General features: G+C 40.8%; 2 protein-coding genes across 5 annotated transcripts in view; one reads left to right on the plus strand and one right to left on the minus strand.

Annotated features, from left to right (window-relative positions):
- Positions 1-24,620, plus strand: blm (BLM RecQ like helicase). 3 transcript variants are annotated; one of them, XM_061925230.1, is made up of 22 exons: positions 1-343; positions 6,435-6,495; positions 6,583-7,099; positions 7,179-7,314; positions 14,281-14,387; positions 14,471-14,585; positions 14,667-15,340; positions 15,450-15,626; positions 15,694-15,812; positions 17,433-17,546; positions 17,633-17,731; positions 17,821-17,969; positions 18,048-18,154; positions 18,249-18,409; positions 18,490-18,685; positions 18,762-18,952; positions 19,157-19,301; positions 19,375-19,574; positions 19,657-19,852; positions 23,840-23,962; positions 24,037-24,232; positions 24,311-24,620. In XM_061925230.1, the coding sequence occupies exons 1-22, from the start codon at positions 249-251 to the stop codon at positions 24,501-24,503; spliced, it is 4,071 nt and encodes a 1,356-aa protein (XP_061781214.1). In that variant the 5' UTR covers positions 1-248; the 3' UTR covers positions 24,504-24,620. The 3 variants fall into 3 exon arrangements, with proteins under 3 accessions (XP_061781214.1, XP_061781211.1, XP_061781212.1); XM_061925227.1 differs by having other exon boundaries at positions 6,435-7,099; XM_061925228.1 differs by having other exon boundaries at positions 6,435-7,099; positions 14,281-14,378.
- frmd5a (FERM domain containing 5a) overlaps positions 24,598-27,771 on the minus strand; it is a 312,218-nt gene continuing 309,044 nt past the window's right edge. For both annotated transcript variants that reach the window (XM_061925235.1, XM_061925234.1), the window contains exon 14: positions 24,598-27,699. In XM_061925235.1, the coding sequence (XP_061781219.1) occupies positions 27,128-27,699 (572 nt within the window). In that variant the 3' untranslated portion in view covers positions 24,598-27,127. The remainder of the gene's footprint in view (positions 27,700-27,771) is intronic.

The raw sequence follows: 27,771 nt of genomic DNA on the forward strand, positions 1-27,771 counted from the left end.
AATGGCGCAAAATGCGTTGATGAGTTTCATTAAAGTGGCAGCTGTGAAGTCACCAGGCGATGTTATAATTGGGATTATTTTCAATCTACGACTATTTGTGGAGGCCGCTGTCTAATGTCGCGTTTAGCGTTGCGCTCATTGTCAGAGAGTACCGAATGAACGGTGACTTTTTTTTTTTTTCCCCCCCCGGACTTCAATGTCAGCTAGCTTAGCTGCTGGTCGCTAGCCGACTCCCCACTTCAGCAACAATGTCCATTCTTCCACAGAATAATTTGAAAGAGCAGCTGGCTAAACACAGCAACACCGCCCAAAGTAAACGGTCGCTGGCTAAACCTAAAACGGGGTAAGTGTTTAAAAAGCTGGCTAACTGTGCTGTAGAATGAGCAAAGTGTTAGCTTATAGCAGCATGAATATGCGCGACACCGTAAACAGCAACATGCATTGTTACGTCATCGATTGTGTTTCATTGCCTTGGTCATGTTTGCACAAAACCAACAACTGCAAAGGGTCAAACTGTCTGTGCTTGATCTGGAAGTATGGATGAACCTGCGACTTTATCGTGCAATACCTACTCAGTGGTTAGAGTTTCCGTCCTGAGATCGGTAGGTTGTGAGTTCAATACCAAAGACTATACAAATGGGACCCATTACCTTCAATCAATCATCCATCCATCCATCCATCCATCCATCCATCTTCTTCCGCTTATCCGAGGTCGGGTCGCGGGGGCAGCAGCCTAAGCAGGGAAGCCCAGACTTCCCTCTCCCCAGCCACTTCGTCCAGCTCCTCCCGGGGGATCCCGAGGCGTTCCCAGTCCAGCCGGGAGACATAGTCTTCCCAACGTGTCCTGGGTCTTCCTCGTGGCCTCCTACCGGTCGGACATGCCCTAAACACCTCCTTAGGGAGGCGCTCGGGTGGCATCCTGACCAGATGCCCGAACCACCTCATCTGGCTCCTCTCGATGTGGAGGAGCAGCGGCTTTACTTTAAGCTCCCCCCGGATGACAGAGCTTCTCACCCTATCTCTAAGGGAGAGCCCCGCCACCCGGCGGAGGAAACTCATTTCGGCCGCTTGTACCCGTGATCTTGTCCTTTCAGTCATAACCCAAAGCTCATGACCATAGGTGAGGATGGGAACGTAGATCGACCGGTAAATTGAGAGCTTTGCCTTCCGGCTCAGCTCCTTCTTCACCACAACGGATCGATACAGCGTCCGCATTACTGAAGACGCCGCACCGATCCGCCTGTCGATCTCACGATCCACTCTTCCCTCACTCGTGAACAAGACTCCGAGGTACTTGAACTCCTCCACTTGGGGCAAGATCTCCTCCCCAACCCGGAGATGGCACTCCACCCTTTTCCGGGCGAGAACCATGGACTCGGACTTGGAGGTGCTGATTCTCATCCCAGTCGCTTCACACTCGGCTGCGAACCGATCCAGTGAGAGCTGAAGATCCTGGCCAGATGAAGCCATCAGGACCAAATCATCTGCAAAAAGCAGAGACCTAATCCTGCAGCCACCAAACCGGATCCCCTCAACGCCTTGACTGCGCCTAGAAATTCTGTCCATAAAAGTTATGAACAGAATCGGTGACAAAGGGCAGCCTTGGCGGAGTCCAACCCTCACCGGAAACGTGTCCGACTTACTGCCGGCAATGCGAACCAAGCTCTGACACTGATCATACAGGGAGCAGACCGCCACAATCAGACAGTCCGAAACCCCATACTCTCTGAGCACTCCCCACAGGACTTCCCGAGGGACACGGTCGAATGCCTTCTCCAAGTCCACAATCAATCAATCAATCAATCTTTATTTATATAGCCCTAAATCACAAGTGTCTCAAAGGGCTGCACAAGCCACAACGACATCCTCGGTACAAAGCCCACATACGGGCAAGGAAAAACTCACCCCAGTGGGACGTCGATGTGAATGACTATGAGAAACCTTGGAGACGACCTCATATGTGGGTAACCCCCCCCCCCTCTAGGGGAGACCGAAAGCAATGGATGTCGAGTGGGTCTGACATAATATTGTGAGAGTCCAGTCCATAGTGGATCCAAAATAATAGTAAGAGTCCAGTCCATAGTGGGGCCAGCAGGACACCATCCCGAGCGGAGACGGGTCAGCAGCGCAGAGATGTTCCCAGCCGATGCACAGGCGAGCGGTCCACCCCGGGTCCCGACTCTGGACAGCCAGCACTTCATCCATGGCCACCGGACCTGTGCCCCCCCCCCCCCTCAAGGAAAAGGGGAGCAGAGGAGAAAAGAAAAGAAACGGCAGATCAACTGGTCTAACAGGGGGGCTATTTAAAGGCTAGAGTATACAAATGAGTTTTAAGATGGGACTTAAATGCTTCTACTGAGGTAGCATCTCTAATTGTTACCGGGAGGGCATTCCATAGTACTGGAGCCCCAATAGAAAACGCTCTATAGCCCGCAGACTTTTTTTGGGCTCTGGGAATCACTAATAAGCCGGAGTTCTTTGAACGCAGATTTCTTGCCGGGACATATGGTACAATGCAATCGACGAGATAGGACGGAGCTAGACCGTGTAGTATTTTATAGGTAAGTAGTAAAACCTTAAAGTCACATCTTAAGTGCACAGGAAGCCAGTGCAGGTGAGCCAGTATAGGCGTAATATGATCAAACTTTCTTGTTCTTGTCAAAAGTCTAGCAGCCGCATTTTGTACCAACTGTAATTTTTTAATGCTAGACATAGGGAGACCCGAAAATAATACGTTACAGTAGTCGAGACGAGACGTAACGAACGCATGAATAATGATCTCAGCGTCGCTAGTGGATAAAATAGAACGAATTTTAGCGATATTACGGAGATGAAAGAAGGCCGTTTCAGTAACACTCTTAATGTGTGATTCAAACGAGAGAGTTACCTTCCTGCTTGGCACTCCGCATCAATGGTTGGAATTGGGGGTTAAATCACCAAAAATGATTCCCGTGCTGCTCACTGCTCCCCTCACCTCTCAGGGGGTGGAACAAGGGGATGGGTCAAATGCATAGAACACATTTCACCACACCCAATGCGTGTGTGACAATCATTGTTACTTTAACTTAATAATGCGCACAACCCTCACGTTTTAGACACTATTTTCACAAGGTACTAGTCTGTAATCACAACTAAATAGCATTGGTTTTCATCCATCCATCCATCCATCCATTTACTACCGCTTGTCCCTTTTTGGGGTCGCGGGGGGTTGCTGGAGCCTATCTGAGCTGCATTCGGGCGGAAGGCGGTGTACACCCTGGACAAGTCTCCACCTCATTGTAGGGCCAACACAGATATACAGACAACATTCACACTCACATTCACACACTAGGGCCAATTTAGTGTTGCCAATCAACCTATCCCCAGGTGCATGTCTTTGGAGGTGGGAGGAAGCCGTAGTACCCGGAGGGAACCCACGCAGTCACGGGGAGAACATGCAAACTCCACACAGAAAAATCCAGAGCCCGGGATTGAACTCAGGACCTTCGTATTGTGAGGCAGATGCACAACCCCTCTTCCACCGTGCTGCCCGCATTGGTTTTCATACTTTTTTTTTTAAACCAAATAACACCTCAGTGGTATTTGTCCAAGTACCACCATAATGACCAACATTAAGACACAGTAGCGTAGTAGGCCTAAGTATTCATTAAATACAAGGAAGTTTTTTTTAATTTTATTTAACCAGTGTCTTTAATATGTTTGGCCACTGTAACATTACACACAGTTGGAAACAGTGAAACTGTTTCAACATAGGAAAACATCCATCCATCTTCTTCCGTTTATCCAAAGTCGAGTCGCCCTGGACAGCAGCCTAAGCAAAGGAGCCCAGACTTCCCTCTCCCCAGCTACTTCATCCATCTCTTCACGGGGGATTGTGAGGTGTTTCCAGGCCAGCTAGGGGACACAGTCTCTCCACCTTGTCCAGGATCTTCCCCATTGTCTCCTACCGGTCGGACGCACCCAGAACACTTCCCCAGGAAGGCGTTTGGGGGGCATCTGGCTCCTCTCTTTGTAGAGGAGCAGCGGCTTTTCTCCGAGCTCCTCCAGAATGACAGAGCTTCTCACCCTATCTCTAAGAGAGAACTCCACCACCCAACATAGAGGAAACTCATTTCGGCTGCTTGTACCCGTGATCTTGTCCTTTCGGTCATAACCCAAAGCGCATGACCATAGGGCGTAGATCGACCGGTAAATTGAGAGCTTAGTCTTCGGGCTCAGCTCCTTCTTCACCACGAGAGACCGATACAGGGTCCGCATCACTGCAGACGCCGCATCGATCCGCCTGTCGATCTCACGATCCACTCTTCCCTCACTTGTGAACAAGACTCCGAGGTACTTGAGCTCAACCCTTTTCCGGACGAGAACTATGGTCTTGGACTTGAAAATGCTGATTCTCATTCCAGTCGCGTCACACTGCGCTGCGAACCGATCCAGTGAGAGATGAAAATTCTGGCCAGATTAAGTGATGAGGACTATAAATGAAGGTGTAGGACAGTGCTGTTTGTCTTCTAATTGTTTATTTAGGCGTGGACTTCAAACTACAGTAGTCTGATAGTAATTACTTCCATTGAGGGCTGATTAACTTTTTGATAATGGGTGGAATCACGGCAATACAATATTGAATTGATTAATTTGGCTTACCACTAGATGGAGCCTGTGTACCACAGTTTTAGAATCACTGCTATATAGGAATGCAACTTTGGATACTTAGTTTACTGAACCAGAGCTGCACAGGCTCAACTCTTCAGTACAGCACATATCTATTGACTGTCCTAAAAGTCGCTAGATGACGTCATTGCCGCATATTTAATGACAATGGACGCTGTAGGAGAGTGGAATAACATTGTGGAAGAGATAAAATGTGAGTTTTAAAAATGTTAACTATGATAATGACATGTCTTCTGTTGATTGTTAGTTTTTTATTTAAATCAATGTGTTACGCATTGTTAGATGATAAAATTTGATCAAAAGACTGGAGGGATATTCACAAACAAACCAAATATATTGACTGGCTTATTTGCATGAACGATAGAATTGGTATGTTGCAACAATTTATTTCTAATGTGACAGCGAATAATCATTTGCATCTCGCTCTATAAGCCAATGTGGAAAGGACAGCTTTGCACATTTTATTTGCAGTTTGGATGTGGAGAGTTGTTGGTCTTCTCTCTGCTCTGAGTGCAGCTGGGACTGCTGGATGAGGCTACTATCAACCTGATTGCCTGTGAAGAAGGGCTTACAGAAGCAACCGCTGCTCGTTGAGGACGTTAACTGCAGAGTATATGTGCTTTTATCTCTAAAACATCCAAAATATTTGTTGGATTTGTTGCTAATCATTTTTTTTTAGAAAAAAAAAAAGTTGCTAAGAGGATTTGGAAAGTCACCAGATTTAGTTAGAAAGTCGCCAAGTTGGCAACACTGGCTGTTACTGGGATCCTCTTCCACTACTTCTTAATGACATCACTTGTGGAGGGGTTGTCCCAAATTTTAATTCCATCGTATTGTCCCTTAATAGTTGAAAAATGGAAATGTAATTTACTTTTAGAAAATATCAGATAAAAATCAATGGTTGTGAAACAAACGGTGAAGAAGAGGACATAGGCCTAAATAATGACTTCCATTCAATCAAACTAGGGATGTAATGATAAACAGTGTAATGATAAACCTTGGTAAAGTCCCGACAGTTAGTATTACCGTTAAATGATTTTGAAACCAGTGATTAATAACTGCACTTCAATAAACTCAGACTGCTTGCACTGTTCATTTACTGGAGAAGCTAATCGCTAGCTAGCTTAAATCCTATCATGAATGCAAGAGACATTAACGCCTATCCCTATAACAAATCTTCATACCTCAATATAAGCTTGTATAAACACATTGCTATCTGAGCAGCTAATGTGTTTAATTGTGCACATTGAATTTTGCAGGTCTCTTTATGCTAACTCTATGGGATAGATGGATGTGTAAAACAGTAAGAGAAATCGCGTTACTTCACATAACAGAATGTGCAACACTCGTATTGCCTTAATCGCTAAGAAACACTTGAAAACCTTTCCAAAATACAACAGGAGAAATAAACATACTTAAACACTCAAATACAAATAGAATGGCTTTTAAAAAGCCAGAATAATATTGAACATTTTTTCTGCCAAGAAAGTATATTGTGTGTTTTATTATAAAAAAAAATGTTTTAAGTAAAACTTTGTTACCGTAAAATATTTCAGTGCGTGTGTGTAATAGTACTTTTGAGCACATTTACCAATATTATTTTGGTCACAATAACCGTGATATGACATTTATTTTGTTATATCCCTACTTTGCACACATACAGTCTACCCTCCTGTTTAGAAGCATTTGTCAATGTATTAAATTATGGCCAATTAAAGTCCCTTTGCAGTACAGCCCATTAATTGTCTCTTCTCTTCATTTTTCAGACCTTTTTGTTTTAAAAAGAAGTCTCCGTTGGGTACTAGCAGGGCGGTAATCCCGACCAAGGTAACCAGCCCCAATGTTTTGGCAAACAGGAATGTCAATGTCCCTAAGAACAGTTTGGTGACTAAACCTGTGACATTTTCAAACAAGCCAGCAAGATCTCAAAAATCCAAAATCAGCAGCTTCTTATCTACAAGCTCCAAGTCGGACATCAGCTCGGAGGGTGTCTGCACTCCAGCCGTCCAACGTCCGTCTGTATCGTCACCCAAATATGACAAGCAGGTTTTAAGCACCAATGAGAGCACCTCCACAAACTTGGATGCATCGCTTGGGTTCCAGATGGACGACTGGGATGATCTGGATGACTTTGAAACTCCTGCCAAAGCAAAGAACGACTCATTCACTGGTGAAGTAACCGAGACAACAACTACTAGCATTCGTCCAGTTTCAGCTGAAGGCGCTATAGAGCCCGCAGGGGTGCCCACAGCGGATGAGGCTCATGTTTCGCCTGCTCCGAGTCCACTTCCAGCAGAGTTTGAAGTGGATGATTCTCCAGTGCACACACCCAGGAGACGTCAGCCAGCGTATATAAAATCTGTTGTTAGTGATAGCGAGGAGGACAATGATGATGTCCTTAAACCCTTTGAAGAAGAGACGGTTAACAACAGTGTGTAATATTTTTACATTTGATACTTAAAAAAGAACCAAATGAAATACAAACACACTTTGTTCACCTCTCTCCTCAGGCCGTAAGAGAAAATGGACTGACCCAAAGTCAATACAAATTGATGACAACTCTGAGATTGAAGATGACTTGGAATACATACCGCCATCTCCAGTGCGAGCTGAGCGCTCTTCCAGCAAATCTCCTGTGGACTCCATGTAAGTCTTTTTTTCAATGCTTTGTCTATTAGAGTGTTTTGTTATTTGTGCAGAAGGAATTTATTTTGCACAAATAATTTGTGCAGAATCAGAAAAACTAGAAAAAAATTAAAAGTTGGAACACGTGCAAATACAGATTTCAACCCTTTCATTGTAATTTTGCTCCTTAAATAAATCAATAAAAGTGGATCAAATAGAGTAAGATTTTGGGGAAACAAACCTTGTTATTAGCAGACGATGCTAGCACTATATCAACCCTCTGCGCATCTGCTCAGCGCAGACGCGATTACCTGTACACTGTATCGCCCCCTGTCGCAAAATACTGGCTTAGCTGCTACAAAAACAATTAGCCAGTCACTGCAAATTTAATTTTAACTAAACATAAGGGCTGTACGCTTAGCTTTTTCACTAGTAGCATCGGTACTACTAAATGGAAAAATGAGTAGCACAAAATATTTCACAGAGTGATCAATGACACTTTTGTGTCAATCACTTGCCTATTTGGTGATCATTATGGTTTAAGTTTATTTCAAACATGCTATTCATATGGGCAAAACATTATCTCTAGTTTGATTAAATTTGGATCAATTTATTTTAGAAGCAAAACGCTAATTAAATGGTAAAATCTGTATTCGCACTTGTGCTACTTTTTTTTTCAATACTCGCACAACTTATTTTTGTTGCATATACGACTGAAATGCCTCCGCTGTACAGCCCTGAACTAGGGATGTCCCGATCCAGGTTTTTGCACTTCAGATCCGATACCGATGTTGTTTATGCACTTCCGATCCGATACTGGCCTATCCGAGCATGCATTAAAGTTTAAAGTCAATTAGCCTACTTAGTTGTCAGATTCATGTTGAAAAGGGTTTTAGTACTCTTGATAACTAGCCAGCTGAATTAGGTGAGTTTGAATAATACACAATGGTTGGTAACAAGAAACTGACCTGTTTATTCAAGGATAAACACAAAATAGACAAAATTGTACATGACAAACAGAAATGGCATCATTGTACAGTAAAAAAGTGAACAGTATAAAGTGCAAATAATGCTGTAAACATTATTAAAAAAAGCAAAACACACAACCTGAGTGGGATAAAATGTCTATAACTCAGCATCAATACTTGCTCTTGAACAAGTGTAAACTATCTGCACACTCCCTTCAATTGTTTGCCCCCCCTGACTTTTTAAAGGGTTTGTAACTTGTCCCTTTACATTTTCCAAACAAAAATTATTGCAAGAATACCTAATACCAATTGTAGTTATGTCATTACGTGTTACAAAACAGAAAAGGGCAGAATGAATTAGGGATGTCCCGATCCAGGTTTTTGCACTTCCGATCCGATACCGATATTGTTTTTGCACTTCCGATCAGATACCGATACTGACCGATACTGGCCTATCCGAGCATGTATTAAAGTTATTTAGCCTACTTAGTTGTCAGAATCATGTTGAAAAGGGTTTTAGTACTCTTGATAACAACTAGCCAGCTGAATTAGGGGAGTTTGAATAATACACAATGGTTGGTAACAAGAAACTGACCTGTTTATTCAAGGATAGACAAAATTATACATGACAAACAGAAATGGCATCATTGAAACTAGGGCTGGGCGATATGGCCTTTTTTTAATATTGCGATATTTTAAGGCCATATTGCGATACACGATATATATGTGGATATTTTGCCTCAGCCTTGAATGAACACTTGATGCATATAATCACAGCAGTATGATGATTCTATGTGTTTTGATTGATTGATTGAGACTTTTATTAGTAGGTTGCACAGTGAAGTACATATTCCGTACAATTGACCACTAAATGGTAACACCTGAATAAGTTTTTCAACTTGTTTAAGTCGGGGTCCACTTAAATTGATTCATGATACAGATATATACTATCATCATAATACAGTCATCACACAAGATAATCACATTGAATTATTTACATTATTTATAAACCAGGGTGTGGAGGGGGGCGCCTGATGTAGGTGTCAAAAAGACAGCCAAAAGAGTTTGATATGAGAATAAATCTAAAGTTAATATATAGGGTAGAAATGCACCCATTTGCAGGAAATGTAGTCTTGATTTTCAAAATTTTCTTTCAAGGCTTGCATGTCTCCATTAAAACATTCTTCTTCATACTGCATTAATATATGCTACTTTTAAACTTCCATGCAGAGAAGAAAATCACAACAAAAAAAATCACTAATTCTTTCATACGGTGTTGATGTGGAAATTTTTGCCTCTGCATTTTGATGGTGTGGGCGTGTGGCACCGAATGGAGATAAGCGTCTCGACAGACATTACAATATTTGAACAATGATGACGAAAACAGTTTTCTCTGTCGTGTCCGTGTGTCGAAAATTGTTATGCGCTTATATGGCGATATGGCCTTTTATTAATATCTCGATATTTTTAGGCCATGTCACGATACACGATATATATCTCAATATTTTTCCTTAGCCTTGAATGAACACTTGATGCATATAATCACACCAGTATGATGATTCTGTGTCTACATTAAAACATTCTTGTTCATACTGCATTAATATATGCTCATTTTAAACTTTCATGCAGAGAGGGAAATCACAACTAAGTCAATTTACCAAAACTGTATTTATTAAACAGTTATTAAGCAGTGGCACAAACATGTCATTTCTAAAACAGAAAGGGCAAGATTGTCAGACATTTTAAAACAAGCTATGAGTGCACTTTTATGCATGATGTCACTAAGATGACATATCAAAACTAAATTAAAGTGTACTTTTTGTACAGAACGCCACTACAATAGTTTAAAACAAATAAAGTGTACTTTTGTACATGATGTCACAAGATATTTCAATAAATGTCAAATAAAAATGAGCTGCATAATAGTAAATCAAATAGTGTATGTCCTTCACTATATGGTAGGTTCCTGCAGACGTTATCTCCTTCTGTTGACTATTCTTTTCATACGGTGTTTGATGTGGAAATGGTTGCTTCGGCATTTTGTTGGTGTGTCACCGGCCGGAGATGTTGACATGCAGAGTTTCAAGCACTCTTCATTCTCTAGCAGGTGACTTTTCAAATGATGCTACATTAGTAGAGCTGCTACTTTTTGTGCGCTTTTGCCACTTACTTGACATATTACGGTTGTATGTTCAACATATTCCCGCTTGAAGCCAAACCACCGCCAGACGATGGACCCCGTGCTGTTTTTCTTGGGAATTAATTCTTCCTTCATTTGTTACCAGATTTGCACCTTCTTTCTCTCGTATTACCACTCGCACCACTCCGTTAGCATCACAGCTAATGTTACCAAGCCGTTACTTCTCTGCTACGCGAGGGCGTATGACGTTGTATGTGACGTATGTAAGAAGGTGCGCTTGTATTAAGTCTCTGTGAGAAGGAGAGACAAGAAAGAGTGGGAAGAGCCTGTAGTGTAATGCCCGCAGCTAAAAGCAACTGTGTGAGAGCTTATACTCGAATATCACGATATAGTCATTTTCTATATCGCACAGAGACAAACCCCCGATATATCGAGTATATCGATATATCGCCCAGCCCTAATGTGATGTGATGTCAGTCATGTTAGGGCTGAGCGATATATCGATGTACTCGATATATCGCGGGTTTGTCTCTGTGCGATATAGAAAATGATTATCGTGATTAGATATGTCCGATAATATCGGCCGATAAATGCGTTAAAATGTAATATCGGAAATTATATTGTTTTTTTTATCGGTATCTGTTTTTTTTTGTTTTTTTTGTTTTTGTTTTTTAATTAAATCAACATAAAAAACAGAAGATACACTTACAATTAGTGCACCAACCCAAAAAAACTCATTCACACTTATTCACACAAAAGGGTTGTTTCTTTCTGTTATTAATATTCTGGTTCCTAAATTATATATCAATACAGTCTGCAAGGGATACAGTCCGTAAGCACACATGATTTGGCTTCAAGTGGGAATATGTTCAACATTTATGCGGCAAAAGCGTTGCTACAAAAAGTAGCAGCACTGCTAATGTAGCATCATTTGAAAAGTCACCCGCTAGAGAATGAGGAGTGCTTGAAACTCTGCATGTCAACATCTCCGGGCGGTGCCACACCAACAAAATGCCGAAACAACCATTTCCAGATCAACACCGTATGGAAAAAAAAAAAAAAAGCAACAGAAGGAGATAGTGTCCGCAGGAACCTATTATGCAGCTCATTTTTATTTGACAGTTATAGAAATATCTTGTGTGACATCATGCACAAAAGTGCACTTTATTTGTTTTAAACTGTTGTAGTGGCGTTCTGTACAAAAAGTACACTTTAGTTTAGTGTTGTTTTGATTTGTCATCTTAGTGACATCATTCACAAAAGTGCACTTATAGCTTGTTTTAAAATGTCTCTGACAATCTTGCACTTTCTGTTTTGAAATGACATGAATGTTTGTGCCTCTGCTTAATAACTGTTTAATAAATACAGTTTTGGTAAATTGACTTAGTTGTGATTTCCCTCTCTACATGAAAGTTAAAAAAAATTAGCATATATATTAATGCAGTATGAACAAGAATGTTTTAATGTAGACACATAGAATCATCATACTGCTGTGATTATATGCATCAAGTGTTCATTCAAGGCTAAGGCGAAATATCATGACATGGCCTAAAAATATCGAGATATTAAAAAAGTGTACCGGTAGCTTAGTTATAGCATGTGTGTGTAGGACATGATGTAGTATGCCTTGATTACAAAATGCGATGAGATAGGGATGTTTAATTGAAGGTTGCATTAGGGATTATGATAGCACTGTGTTCATATGTATGAGTGCACGTGTGTTACTGTACACGGGTTTTTTTTTTTTGTGGTACTAAATTTTTTTCATTTAGGGACAACGGTACCCCTTGTGAAAAAGCTAAGCGTACAGCCCTGACTGGCTTTGAAACAGGAGTTCAGAACATTCAGAGAAATTTCCAACTAAGTGGGAAAAAATATATAAAGGATCAAAACCAATTTTAAATGTATGTCTTTGTCAAATACATTAATGAATATTTTTTTACATAGGTTTTTATCACAGATGAGAAACTTAGATTACATTTTTTGTGGCAGCCCACCACACGCCACAAATAGATTTGTCACATTTTGTTTCTTGTAAACATAGTTTGTTGTTACAACTCTGTACAGTAGATGGCATTGTAACTCCACCCGTTTTTTTTTTTTTTTTAAACATTTTAACGATTAAAAAGAGCTTGAAAGATGCAGCTGATGGAAGTCACAGTTGTAGCCTTCAAAGCCCTCAAATACGACTTTAAAAGCAACGTTTTATATACACACTGCAAGTATACATATAATGTAGTAACAGACACCTTCATAACAATATGTAATATGTACAATATACAAACTACAATGTAGTAACAGACACCTTCATAACAATATGTAATATGTACAATATACGATGAGGTGGCGACTTGTCCAGGGTGTACTCCGCCTTCCGCCCATGTGCTGCTGGGATAGACTGAAGCACCCCCGCGTCTATCTCTCTCTCTCTCTCTCTGTCTCTGTCTCTCTGTCTCTCGGTCTCTCGCTCTGTCGCTCTCTTTCTCTCTCTGTCTATCTCTGTCTCTATCTCTCTCTTTCTCTTTATCTCTCTGTCTCTCTCACGGTCTCTCTCTGTGTCTCTGTCTCTGTCTGTCTCTCTGTCTCTGTCTCTCTCTCTGTGTGTCTCTGTCTCGCTCTCTGTCTCTGTCTGTTTCTCTCTCTCTCTGTCTCTGTCTCGCTCTTTGTCTCTCTCTCTCTGTCTCTGTCTTTCTCTCTGTCTCTCTCTCTCTGTGGCTCTCTCTGTCTCTGTCTCTCCTACCTCTGTCTCGCTCTCTCTCTCGCTCTCTGTCTCTCTCGCTCTCTGTCTCTGAAGTCGAGAGAGATCTCTCTCTATATATGTATCTATATATATAATGTAATAACAGACACATTCATAACAACATGTAATATGTTAAATATTTACAGTATTTTGATCATTTTAATCATTTTCTGGACTGATTTATTCCGCGCATTGACTTCTGTTTCCATAGCAGCGCAAGTCGGACTTCTGGCAACATGTTTGTTCCAACGTCTGGAATCAAATACGAGTTTTTTTTTTATTCATAGCTCGGTTGGTAGAGCGGCCGTGCCAGCAACTTGAGAGTTCCAGGTTTGATCCCCGCTTCCGCTATCCTCGTCATTGATGTTGTGTCCTTGTGCAGGACACTTTACCCACCTGCTCCTAGTGCCACCCATATGTAACTTAGATATTGGGTTTCACTATGTAAAGCGCTTTGAGTCACTACAGAAAAGCGCTGTATAAATATAATTCACTTCACTTCAAAACAAACAAGAAAGTAGACTATATTTGGGAAATTGAGGATTCACAACCTTATACATTTGAAGGTAAATATACTGCTGCTTATAGAAGAGAGTATGATGGAAGCCGGGAAAAGTGGACAATAGCGATTTTGACGCTACAAATATGGAACTTTGAGACAAGCTATTTTGATATGAAGGGATTGCTTACCCAAAATCAACAGGAAAGGTCCCCAGCCAGCTGGACCAGACGAACAACTGTTAGTGAGTTACTTTAATATCGGTCATAATACACGGAACGTAAATGAAGTATTGTTGACGGTTTTTCAATGCATTGTTACAGTGATTTAGAGGTAGAATTAATTGCTCCCGTTAGCTGCATTGCTAGCCATCTAGAACAAGACAATTTTTGTATGATAGAAAGCGGAAAAAACAAAAAACCTTTTGTCTTCTTGTCTTTTATGATTGTGAACGATAAGCAAAATTCCAAAAAAAATGCAGTTCCACTTTATCAACCCGCACTTGCATATACTTTGAGAAACACTCAGATTTTGTATTTCTTCTTTTGTTGTATTACTTGTATTGTGGACTTGAAGCAGAATGTTTCATCACACCTGTGTGCAATGAACAGCTATTTTTATTTTTTTTATTTTTTAACAGATCTAAGCTATCGCTTAATGCGGTAAGCGGAAACAGCACTTTTCATTCCAAAGCCTTCAGCGTGACCCCTCATGAAGCACCTGATCAACACTCCAAAGGCAAGACAAGTGGGTTTGCTTTGTTGTCTTTGGGCTCATTTAATTGATTAATTTTTGTCAGTGTTTTTTTTTTTTTTCATAATGACCCTCAGGTGATCAGCTCTTTAGTGTCATGGAGTCTATTTGTGCTCTGGTGGATCGCATCCCTGAACATGAGCTCATCGCGCTATGCTGTGGCAATGAGCTTCTATTGAAGAGGGCTCAAAGGTAAGTGCTGCTCCACATGGCTTCATGATATTTTATCACCATGTGTCCGTGCGACTGCAGTGATCCGCCTCCTCCCTGCAGGAAGAGGATTCTTGTTACCGGTAGCGATGCCTTCTTGAGGACACAACAGCCTGACAGCACTGGGATTTCTGATCCTGGCTTCAAAGATAAGTCTTCCTCCTCCAGCACACTGTCATCCAGCAGTTTCCTGCCTGAAGAGGCAAAGAGGGCTTCTCAGATCAGGAGATCGTCCATCGTCTCTGTGGGTTGTGACTCTGATCACTCTGATAGTTTTATCAAAGTAAAGCCATCGCTTGGCAAAGACGGATGGAAATCGGTCATTGAAATTGACAGCTCCTGTGATATGCCATCAAGCGACAGCTTCACAAAAGCATCTCAGAGTATCCCTGATAACAAAAAGACCAACGTAAGCCTGGATTGTGAAGATCTTTTCTTCTCACCCAAGAAGAAAATGGAGACTCCTGTACAGATCAAATCTAATCAACAGGAAAAGTTCACAGCTACAGAACACATGGATCCTGATGACTTTTACTTTGACGACTTTGACATAGACGACTTGAATGACTCTGATATTCCCGATTACTTTGATGAACCTCAAAGTTCCTCCGTGACGCTAAAGAGTTCCAGCGCTGTACAGACAGCTGTGAAGGAAGGTGGTCCAAGCAAGTTCTCATGGGAGAAGAAATCTGCAACACCTGCACCGTCTCCTAAACCTGCACAAATATGTTCTCCTGGTAAGTCACTGAAATAACTGTCTATAAAAAAAATATTCTGTGAATACTTTAGTCCATGGGGGTGTGGAGGGTCCCACAGAACCTGCTCTTATATATTTTTATAATACAGAACCCTCCTTTCGAAACCCGGCGCACGATCGTTTCCGAGGTTTCAACTTCTCCCACTCGCAGGAGATGATGAAGATCTTCCACAAGCGCTTTGGTCTCCATCAGTTCAGGTTCAACCAACTCGAAGCCATCAACGCCGCGCTCCTCGGGGAAGACGAGTTCGTACTGATGCCAACAGGTTTGTGGTGCGTGTGCACTGTCAGAAGAACATGCCCAAATCTGATGATGTGTTACTGTGGATCTAGGTGGTGGTAAAAGTTTGTGCTATCAGCTGCCTGCCTGCCTGACACCAGGAGTCACAGTGGTCATCTCACCACTCAAATCTCTTATTGTGGATCAAATCCAGAAACTCACTTCTCTGGATGTAAGAATGTCTTTTTGTAGTTTTTTTTCCATTTCATTTGTTACTGATCTACTACTATACTACCACACTACTACTGGGGACGGCGTGGCGAAGTTGGGAGAGTGGCCGTGCCAGCAATCTGAGGGTTACTGGTTCAATCCCCACCTTCTACCATCCTAGTCACGTCCGTTGTGTCCTTGAGCAAGACACTTCACCCTTGCTCCTGATGGGTCTGGTTAGGGCTGTGCATGGCAGCTCCCGCCATCAGTGTGTGAATGTGGAAATAGTGTCAAAGTGCTTTGAGTTCCTTAAAAAAGGTAGAAAAGCGCTATACAAGTACAACCCATTTACCATTTACTATGACATGCGCTAAGGAAGAAACCATTTGGGTGTGGATTAGGGGTGTGGGAAAAAATCTATTCGAATTCGAATCGCGATTCTCACGTCGTGCGATTCAGAATCGATTCTTATTTTTAAAAAATCAAATTTTTTATTTTATTTTTTTTTAAAAAGTTAATTAATCATTCCAACAAAACAATACACAGCAATACCATAACAATGCAATCAAATTCCAAAACCAAACCCGACCCAGCAACACTCAGAACTGCAATAAACAGAGCAATTGAGAGGAGACACAAACACGACACAGAACAATCCAAAAGTAGTGAAACAAAAATGAATATTATCAACAACAGTATCAATATTAGTTACAATTTCAACATAGCAGTGATTTAAAATCCCTCATTGACATTATCATTAGACATTTATTTAAAAAAAAAAAGAATAGTGTCACAGTGGCTTACACTTGCATCGCATCTCATAAGCTTGACAACACACTGTGTCCAATATTTTCACAAAGATAAAATAAGTCATATTTTTGGTTCATTTAATAGTTAAAACAAATTTACATTATTACAATCAGTTGATAAAACATTGTCCTTTACAATTATAAAAGCTTTTTACAAAAATCTACTACTCTGGGCTTCACGGTGGGAGAGGGGTTAGTGCATCTGCCTCACAATACGAAGGTCCTGAGTAGTCATGGGTTCAATCCCGGGCTCGGGATCTTTCTGTGTGGAGTTTGCATGTTCTCCCCGTGACTGCGTGGGTTCCCTCCGGGTACTCCGGCTTCCTCCCACCTCCAAAGACATGCACCTGGGGATAAGTTGATTGGCAACACTAAATTGGCCCTAGTGTGTGGATGTGAGTGTGACTGTTGTCTGTCTATCTGTGTTGGCCCTGCGATGAGGTGGCGACTTGTCCAGGGTGTACCCCGCCTTCCGCCCGATTGTAGCTGAGATAGGCTCCAGCGCCCCCCGCGACCCCAAAGGGAATAAGCAGTAGGAAATGGATGGATGGATGGACTACTCTGCTTGCATGTCAGCAGACTGGGGTAGATCCTGCTGATATCCTATGTATTGAATGAATAGAGAATCGGGAAAAAATGAATTGAAAAAAAAAATTGATTTTGAATCGAATAGTGACCCCAATAATCAATATTGAATCGAATCGTGGGACACCCAAAGATTCACAGCCCTAGTGTGGATGCTGAAGTTTTTGTTTTTACATTGTGAAAATGTACTTAGTTCATAGTGTTGCTGCGTGTCTTGGCTCTTCTGAGTCTAATCCCTGTTCTTTTAGATCCCAGCAACGAGCCTGTCGGGTGATAAAAGTGACCGTGAAGCGAGCAGCATCTACATGCAGCTCTCCAGGAAAGAACCTATCATTAAACTCCTTTACGTCACACCTGAGAAGGTGAGTTGCATTGATGAAATCTCTCACGTCTACCGCTTGTCCCTCTTTGATTCCTTTGATTAATGAGATTTCTCGCCGTTCTCTAGGTCAGTGCCAGCAACAAACTAATCTGTGCCCTGCAGAACCTTTACGAGCGAACCCTCCTGGCCCGCTTCGTCATCGATGAAGCTCATTGTGTTAGTCAGGTGTGTTAATCCTCTTCGATTCAACACACAATATATATATATTTTTAATTTGCCCCGATGAATAAACCAAGTGACCGTCAATTTACCAGTGGGGCCACGATTTCCGTCCAGACTACAAGAGGTTGAACGAACTCCGTCAGAAGTTCCCCAAAGTGCCCATGATTGCCCTGACAGCCACAGCCACGCCCCGTGTGCAAAAAGACATTTTGAACCAGCTCAACATGACTCGCCCTCAAATGTAAGTGTTTTTTTTCAGACTTTCAAACTCTCAAATGTCTTCTTCAAATGTCTCACTTCTCTTGTATTGTGTCCCTAGCTTCACTATGAGCTTTAACAGAGCAAACCTTAAGTACTCTGTGCTACCCAAAAAACCCAAAAAGGTTGATGAGGACTGCATCAATTGGATCAGGAAGCATTACCCTCGTAAATAATTCACAACGACTAGTTCTAGTATTTTAAGGACATCTCGAGGCAGCACCAAAAACTGTAAAGCTCTATCTTGTCATCTACCTCGTAGGTGATTCGGGCATTGTGTACTGCCTGTCTCGAAAAGACTGCGACGACATGGCCCGGAGCCTCCAGCAAGCCGGGCTGTTGGGGCTGTCCTATCATGCAGGCCTAAGCGACGGCGACAGAGAATGCGTGCAAACCAAGTGGATCAACCAGGACGGGTGCCAGGTAACATCACCGACGTAAACACAGCAACTCACTTGTGTGCAATGTTGAAAACATGCCACCTTGCACCTGCTGTCCGCTAGGTCATCTGTGCCACCATCGCTTTTGGCATGGGCATTGACAAGCCTGACGTGCGCTACGTGATCCACGCCAGTATGCCCAAATCAATAGAGGGCTACTACCAAGAGTCTGGTAGGGCCGGCAGGGACGGAGACATATCTCACTGCATTCTCTTCTACAGCTATGCCGACGTGCACCGCATCAAGAGGATCATCGGCAGTATGTTCACAATGCAATTGTTTCTTTTTACACACGCCATTTCCCTGGTTTTGAAACATTTCGTCCTTCAATACAGTGGACAGAGAAGGTGACAGAAACACAAAGGCCACACACTTCAACAACCTGTACTGCATGGTGCATTTCTGCGAGAACCTGATGGAGTGCAGAAGGATTCAGCTGCTGGCCTACTTTGGAGAGATGAAATTTAACAGGAGCTTCTGTAAGGACCACCCTGATGTCAGCTGTGACAACTGTGCGAGGCCCACTGTAAGAGCATCTGCTTGTTATATAATCCACACAACACATTCATCAAAGTTTGTGCCAGATGTGACCAATATTTCCAATTTTTGTTAGGCGTCATCTCCTGATATAGTTTTAGGCATCTTGGTGCCATTGACTTGAGCAAGCATTACGTAGGAAAAGACCATAGTGTACACTTGCATTCACTGAAATGTTGTCATCTGTGTGCAGCAATACAAGATGAGGAACGTCACAGAGGATGTGAAGATGATTGTGAGCTTCGTGCAGGAGAACTGTGAGAAGGTGGGAGCAAGGTTCGGACGGAAGCCTCAACAGAGCCGCCTGACACTCAACATGCTGGTGGACATCTTCGTAGGTACGACCTCCTCGCCAACATAGCTGACGTGACGCTCCGCTGCACAACAAGTGTAAACGATGTTCTCTCTCAGGATCTAAATCTGCAAAGATCCAGACTGGTATGTTTGGAAGGGGAGGAGCTTATTCCAAGCACAATGCGGACCGTCTGTTTAAAAAGCTAGTGCTGGACAATATCCTTATGGAGGACCTTTACATCACCAACAATGGCCAAGCTGTGGCTTATGTCTCCGCTGGACCCAAAGCCTTAAACCTCCTGTCTGGACACATGCAGGTCACACGTCTGGCTTTACGAGAAACATGTTCAATTAGGGTGAAAAATCGAAACCCCACATAACACTATGGTATGCTTGCAGGTGGACTTCTATGAGACCGAGAGCGCCTCCAGTGCCAGGAAGAACAAAGCCGCTGTGTCCAAAAACGTCTCGCAGAGAGACCAGATGACTCAGGAGTGTCTCAAGGAGCTGATAGACCTGTGCAAGCAGTTGGGGAAAGCCTTCGGCATTCACTACTTCAACATCTTCTCCACCGCCACCTTGAAAAAGCTCTCTGGTAAGAGACAGTTTGGTGGGATTTCATACAAGTAGTTACCCAGGGAAAATTCACACTTACTTTGCATAGGATTTTTTTTTTAATCACATTTTTAGGGGTGTCTAACTTGTTTTAATTTTGGGCCTCATCACAGTTCTGACTGCCCTAAAAGGGGCGTTATTAACAGTGAATAATATATGAATATAAATGTATAAGGATTCGCTTCATGATGATATTACTAGGGCTTGACGATATGGCTGAAAACCGCATCACAATGTAAGTGTTTTATATCGGTGGGTATCAATAATTATTGATATTTTTTATGATTGATCAAAAATAGGGACCAGTAGAAAGTACATTAAATGTAAAAATTTTTATTAAAAATGTAACCTTCCTCTGAATATAATGCCCTCAGCTATCAAGGCAGAAAGTTATGGAAATGTCAACACAACCATGGAAAACACTGAATGTAAACAAAATTCTAAAATCACATGGAACACTTAACAATAACCTCTTAAAATTAAGATGCTAAAAGAACGAATACATAAGAAATGCTTAATACAGTGTAACAAAATACTATTCAAATGCGTGCGTGCGTGCGTGTATTACACGTCTATCCCAATATATTATCGTTTTATCGCCCAGCCCTAATTATTACACATTTGCCTATTTTGATTTATATTTTTTTATGTACACTGTTAAAAACACACACACATTCTAGATTTTGCTGTAAAAACTGGCAGTTGGGTCGCCAGAATTTTACCAAACGTTTACGGTGATTTTTACGGTATATTGGTAAATGAAAAATCAGTTTCAGTTTTTTACGGTAAGATTCTGGCGAGTGAGCTGCTAGTTTTTTCCCGTAAAAACTGTTTTTATTTTTGCAGTGTACAATTTGATCGATAACTTGCTTTGAGCTGACAAGTTATGCAGATTTTTAAGTATTTAATTAAAACAAAATGTTCAGAACGCTTGGTAATATATGTATAGCATTATTAGATATTAAAGTTTAGAATATATGCAGACGAGGATTTGAGGGAAAATGCCACCTTTTGAGGCATCCACACTGGAGAATAACTAAAATAACGTCGTCTAAAAATAATTTGAAACATGTGATAAAATTTTAAAATATAAATATTAATACAATAAGTTGATAAAAATGTAACATTGAAAGAACAATAGTAATAAATAATATTAAGATAGAAAAATAAATAAATTACTAATACTAGTATTAATGAATTAAAAACGGTACTGTACTGCCTCTGAAAAATACCGGCGCTATTTTTTTTAATTTTTAATGGACATCACGGTGCGCCCTTGTAACGACATGCTGGAGCAGAGGAGCGTGTTCGGCAATGCACACGTACGGAGTACTTACAAGCATACACAGAGTGGAGACATACGAGGTAGAATGGATGCATTTGGCTTAAAAATAAATGATAAATGTGAAGCTATAAACACTGAAGCGCCGCTCTAAAAGAGATGCTTTAAAACATGGCTAGCTAGCGAGCGGCTAACGTCCATCCGCAGTCGTCAGTGTTTTAGCTACTTTTAAATCACTAATCCTCGCCTCCATGGCAACAAAGTAAGTTTCTTACTAGTATCATCCCTGCAGGACGAGGAATAGCTAAACATGCTTCACTTCACTACACACTGTAGGAGGTAGAGGTGGGAATCTTTAGGCACCTGGAGTGCCCTAAAATAAGGGAGCTCGTTGGATCTCTCGGTGAGGTGGCTTGCTGCAGTCAGCCAAATTTTAGAATTGTCTGCATTACTTTATTTACGATAAACAAATCCATTATCAACGTTTACTAATTGATTTAGTAATCGTCAATCTCTACATTGCGATGCATCTAAAATTTCCACCGCCTCTAGTAGGAGGATACAATAGCTAACCGCTAACAACAAGCTAGTGCTCCTGAACGTAAACAAATGATTGGATCTCTACACGGACATCGACTGCAATGATAGTAGTACAAGAGCCATATCTCTTGATACTACAATAATTACATCAATATTTTTTATTATCATTTCTTTTATTGCTGAAAAGTTTTAAAATATGTACCGTACCTGGACACAGGAGAACTTTAATTATGTGTGATCCTGTAACTACTTGGTATTGGATTGATATCAAAATGTGTAGTATCACCTAAAACTAATGTAAAGTATCCAAACCACAAAGGAATGAGTGCTTATTACATTTTAACAGAAGTGTAGATAAACATGTTAAAACCGAAAGTAAGCAGATATTAACAGTAAATGAACAAGTAGATTATTAATCTGTTTTCTACAACTTGTCCCTAATAATTTTGACAAAACAATAGAATGGTAAATGACACAATATGTTACTGCATAAGTCAGCAGCCCAATTAGGAGCCTTTGTAACCCGTTTGCTTACTTACTACTAAAAGAGTAGTTGTCTAGAATGTTCCCTATCTTATTTTATGACATATTTCTTCTTTAATTGCAATACGAAACATATATTTAATGTATCATAAGATTTCTTGTTAAAATAACGGCAATCATTATTTTTTTTTGTGGTCCCCTTTATTTGGAAAAGTATCAAAGTATCGAAATACATTTTGGTACCGTTATCAAAATATTGGTATTGGGGACAACTAGGGCTGGGCGATATGGTCTTTTATTAATATCTCGATATTTTTAGGCCATGTCACGATACACGATATGTATCTCAATATTTTTGCCTTAGCCTTGAATTAACACATGATGCCATGATGATTCTATAGGTCTACATTAAAACATTCTTGTTCATACTGCATTAATATATGCTCATTTTAAACTTTCAAGCAGAGAGGGAAATCACAACTAAGTCAATTTACCAAAACTGTATTTATTGAACAGTTATTAAGCAGTGGCACAAACATTCGTGTCATTTCAAAACAGAAAGTGCAAGATTGTCAGACATTTTAAAACAAGACTATTAGTGCATTTTTGTGCATGATGTCACTAAGATGATATATCAAAACACTAAATTAAAGTGCACTTTTTGTACAGAACGCCACTACAATGTTTTAAAACAAATAAAGTGCACTTTTGTACATGATTTCACACAAGATATTTCAATAACTGTCAAATACAAATTAGCTGCATAATAAGAAATCAAATAGTGTATGTCCTTTGCTATGTGGTAGGTTCCTGCAGACGTTATCTCCTTATGTTGACTATTTTTTCATACAGTGTTGATGTGGAAATGGTTGCTTCGGCATTTTGAGATGTTGACATGCGGAGTTTCAAGCACTCTTCATTGTCTAGCGGGTGACTTTTCAAATGATGCTACAAATTAGCAGTAATGCTACTTTTTGTAGCAACGCTTTTGCCGCATACTTGACATTTTACGGTTGTCTGTTCAACATATTCCCGCTTGAAGCCAAACCACCGCCAGACGATGGACCCCATGCTGTTTTTCTTGGGAATTAATTCTTCCTTCATTTGTTACCAGATTGGCACCTTCTCTCTCTCTCTCGTATTACCACTGGCACCGCTCCACTAGCATCACAGCTTACATTACCATGCCGCTACCTCTCTGCTCCGGGAGAGCGTATGACGTTGCACGTGCGACAGTATGCGACGTATGTAACAAGGTGTGCTTGTTTTATGTCTCTGTGAGAAGACAAGAAAGAAAAAACGCCTGTAGTGTAATGCCCGCAGCTACACGAAACTGCGTGAGAACGTAAACTCGAATATCACGATATAGTCATTTTCTATATCGCACAGAGACAAACCCGCGATATATCGAGTTTATCGATATATCGCCCAGCCCTAGGGAGAACCCAACACACATACAGTATATACAGTATGTTTACTTTAATTGCTTTGGACAATTTGGCAAACAGCTTTTCTTTCATTTATGAGATTAAGTTATGAGAATTGTCTTGTAAATGAAAAGTTTGGTGACCAATTTATGGCCAATGTACAGTATGGATGTCTCCTAAAATACCATAACAAGGCATTGAGGTCGTGATAATGGAGGTGGTCTAACTTAAACAGAGAGGCTGTCCTCCGACCCTGAAATCTTGCTGCAAATCGATGGGGTGACTGAGGACAAATTGGAGAAGTACGGTGCTGAGGTGATCCAGGTTCTGCAGAAATACTCTCAGTGGGAGCTGCCCGGTAATAAAAGACTTATTTACTTCCGGATGGTGAAATTGTGCACGGCCGCTTTAAAATGTGTGTGTTCTCTGCAGAGGAACAGCAGCCTGAAGGCGAAGGCTGGATCGACACGGCACAGGGCCGCTCGGCTGTTGAGTACGAGGACGAGGAGGATGGCGACTCTTCCACCTACTTTCGAAATCAGAGCGCACAGGGACAAAAGAGGAAGAAAGCACCCTTCTTCAAGTACTCCAAAAAGAGAAAAGGATATGGCGGCTCCAACTCTAAAGGGTCTGTCGTCTAACCTATAAACTAATACAAAACTTCACTTCATTGCTTCAACTTGTTTTTTGTCTTTCTTTCTTGTAGTCGAGGCTACGGCAACAATAAGTCATGGTCCTCCAGAGGGGGATCTAAAGCTGGTTCTCAATCAACGGGGCGAGGGTCCAGAGGCGCGTCAGGTGACTCATCATCAGGCAGGAGGCCTGGCTTCTTGGCAGCGCCGACCCCTCAAAACAACCAGCGACCTTTCTTGAAGCCCACCTTTTCTCACATGGGTTAGTGCTTCACTGTATTCTGTTCAAACTGTACATTCATTAGATTTATATATAGTGTATTTGTCAATTGTTGTACTTTGATATGTTATTAAAGACACCTTTTTAAAAGGTTTCAAACCAGAGTTTATTTCAAGTCTGAATAGTTTGATGTCATGGCACCAGTTTACAAAGATACTGGGGACAGAGCTAAGGTACAAACAGGTCATTTGGCACAGATATATATATATGTACACACAACTTGTCATCCCAGCACGCAACCTTTTTCTCAACGTGCACTCTTAGAGGAGGGAGGGTTCCACATATTCAGTCACATTGAGGATACAGGATGCTTTTTTCAGACATGTAAACCCTATTGTCATTTAAAGTCACATTTAAGAGAAGACCAAATAACAAGAAACCGGTTTTAAGACTCAAGTTTTTACATCACAATGTACAAAATGTCTTAAGTCCATTACAAACACACTTTTACATTTCAGTGGGTTTTTTAATTGATCAGCTACATTTGAAAAAATAATGTTACTGAAGTTAGTGTTATGAACAAAATGTCATGATATGCAACATACTATTTTTATCATCAGTCATTTTTATCCATCTTTGCCACACCAGCAATGATCCAAGCATGAGGATAACAAAAAAACATCTAAGGATTTTTAAAATATTATAATTTCAAATGTAATTGTATGACCGTTCACATGTAATTGTTTTGCCTTATTTCACCTATTATTGCTTCTTGAATGGTGCCTTTCTTTTTTATGATTTGAAGACGCTACATGACGCTAAGATACAACCAATTCCTAAATTCACCTGATCAGGGCTAATATGCAAGCAGGGGGTCTAATGGCAACATTACTAATTAATTGGGTATATTTATGCAAAACATGGACATAAAGAGTTATTTGTTTTTCCACTTACAGACTAACATGTGCACCTGTACCTGGTACAAGTGCTACCTAATATATTTTTTAGTTATTGCTCCCTTTAACTGTGAAAGTAAAAAAGTTTAGAGGCAGAGTTAAACGTGTAAAAATATGTTGCAAAAGTCCAAAAAACAATATTTGAGTTTAAATCTTGACAATCTCATTGAGCATCTTTATCAATGTGTTTTAGTTAAATATAAAAATGTTTTAACACCAAACATATTTTACTTTACCACATAAATGTTATTTTAGCAATTTTAGATTGTTGTTAGACGTATAAAACAAGTGTATTTAAACATTTGCCAATTGATTTTAATTAAGTATTTTAATTTCACAATTTGAATTTATTTTTGATTAAAGAGTAATTCCCAATTCTTTCATCTTTAATGTAACATTTTCAAAAGACTTAATTTCCATGGCCATATATATTTTTTAGTTTAAAGATAGTTTGGTTTGTTTAGTTTAAGACTGAATATATTTTTTAAATACATTTGTTTGAAATAATTAATATCTGCCAATTTTATTTTAAATGAACTTTTTGTGTATAACAAAAAAAGAGAGAAGGTTCTAAATAGAGCGGCATTTTTCAATGTGTTAATCCTAAAATGTGTATGCTGATTAATTTGGTTTTGGGTGGGATTTTATGTACCGTAACTGTTTTTTTTTTTTTTTAATACATCTTAATTCTATTAACATGAGTGCTGAGACCTCTTCTTGTATTTTGGGTTGTCTTGTGACTGAACAACCTTTCAAATCTCTTCTACATGAACCACGGCGCTACAAAAAGTATAATATCTTGTCTTCAATAACAAAATAATCTTTTGCCTCCTGGTAAAATATACATATTGGAGCTGTCAATATAGTAAGAAAAAAGTACATCTTCCAATAGTATAATACAGTAAACCTAAAGGTTGATATATTTTTTTGAACTAAAATAAATCTTCGTAGTAAGAAATAATTGAAATTCATTGAATCTCAAGATCATGAAAAAATATGCAAATGATGAGAATTAATAACACATTGACTTATCATATGAGCATTGCATGTCTTTATAGGCTATTAGCTACTTGTTCCTTCACAACTGTAATGTTCACCACATTATTTTAGATTTTCATACGCTCATTATGGGCTTATCCATTATTGGAACCACAGTTTATTCCTAAATGGAATGATTATACACCATAAACATGGGTACAATGTTTTCAATGCATTTACTTTTAGTTTCCCTAAACCTTCTCAAAAGTGGTGCTGAAGGTTCCAGAAGTTAATCACAAATGTAAACCTATGACGCCGTGTAAATTGCATAAAATCCAAAATAAATTTAGATGTAATAATTCATTAATAATTTAGTCCTTGCCCAGAATGAGTGTATGTAAATATCTGACCATAACCTCTGCAAAAATCCATCAATTGCATTTATCTTTTCAACATCAACCTTCTATAACTTCTTTATATCATCATCATACCTCACTTATATCTCACTTCTGCTCTGCCCTTCCTGGACTGTAAAATCAATAAATAACATATAAAGGTGATGCTGTTTTCTCTCACAGTTCAATAACAAAATAGAAAAAAACAGGAAGGGGTAAAAAGATGATTTGTGTAAAAGGGGGAGGAAAAAAAGGGTAAGAAACTGAGGTGGTGTGAACTTAAGTGGGAGAGAGAGAAGCTGGTCACCAAGCTGCAGGATGACGAGTCACAAGGTGTTTTGTTTACTTGTTAACAAGCAACGCGCCCACCCAGCGGAGCTTGCAGGCAAACCACCGCCTAAGGGGACAAAAGTATTCGTAATGGAACTGTTCGAACTCGGGGGTCCGCCGAATGTCGCGTAAAAAAGCCACATCAAGGTCGGACTCGGTGAGGACGATGAGGAGGAGGAGCAAGACAAAGAGGAGTCCGATGGTTACGAGAAGCAATCGGAGGACACTTAAGACGAACTTATTCACCTGTTCCACCTCGCTGAGGCCCCCTCTGGCGGCGCCCTCCTGAGCGCCAATATCATCCCTTTCCTCGCGTGTGGGGGTCCCCGCCTCCGACTCCTTCTCCTCCTCGATGCTGCAGGGCGCCCCGTTGATTTGGCGCGAGCCGGTCAGCTCCGCCGTGCCGTGCTCGGCCACCGGCGTGGGCAGGACACTGTCCGAGGGACTGTACGCTTCGTCCGAGATCACCGCCGTCCTCTCGCCGGCGTCCGTGGCCTGGCTGCGGGAGCGGGGGATGAACGCCTCGCCGTGGGACACCGAACGCACCGGGGTGGAGTGGGCGCTGTCACGTAGCGACTCCAGACCTGGTATGGAGGAAACGCTTGTTAGCAAACGTCACACAGCGGAAGCCAGCTGACTGTAAGAGGAAACTAACA

Source organism: Nerophis lumbriciformis, linkage group LG29 (assembly GCF_033978685.3).
Source record: "Nerophis lumbriciformis linkage group LG29, RoL_Nlum_v2.1, whole genome shotgun sequence".
In the NCBI taxonomy this organism is placed as follows: domain Eukaryota; kingdom Metazoa; phylum Chordata; class Actinopteri; order Syngnathiformes; family Syngnathidae; genus Nerophis; species Nerophis lumbriciformis.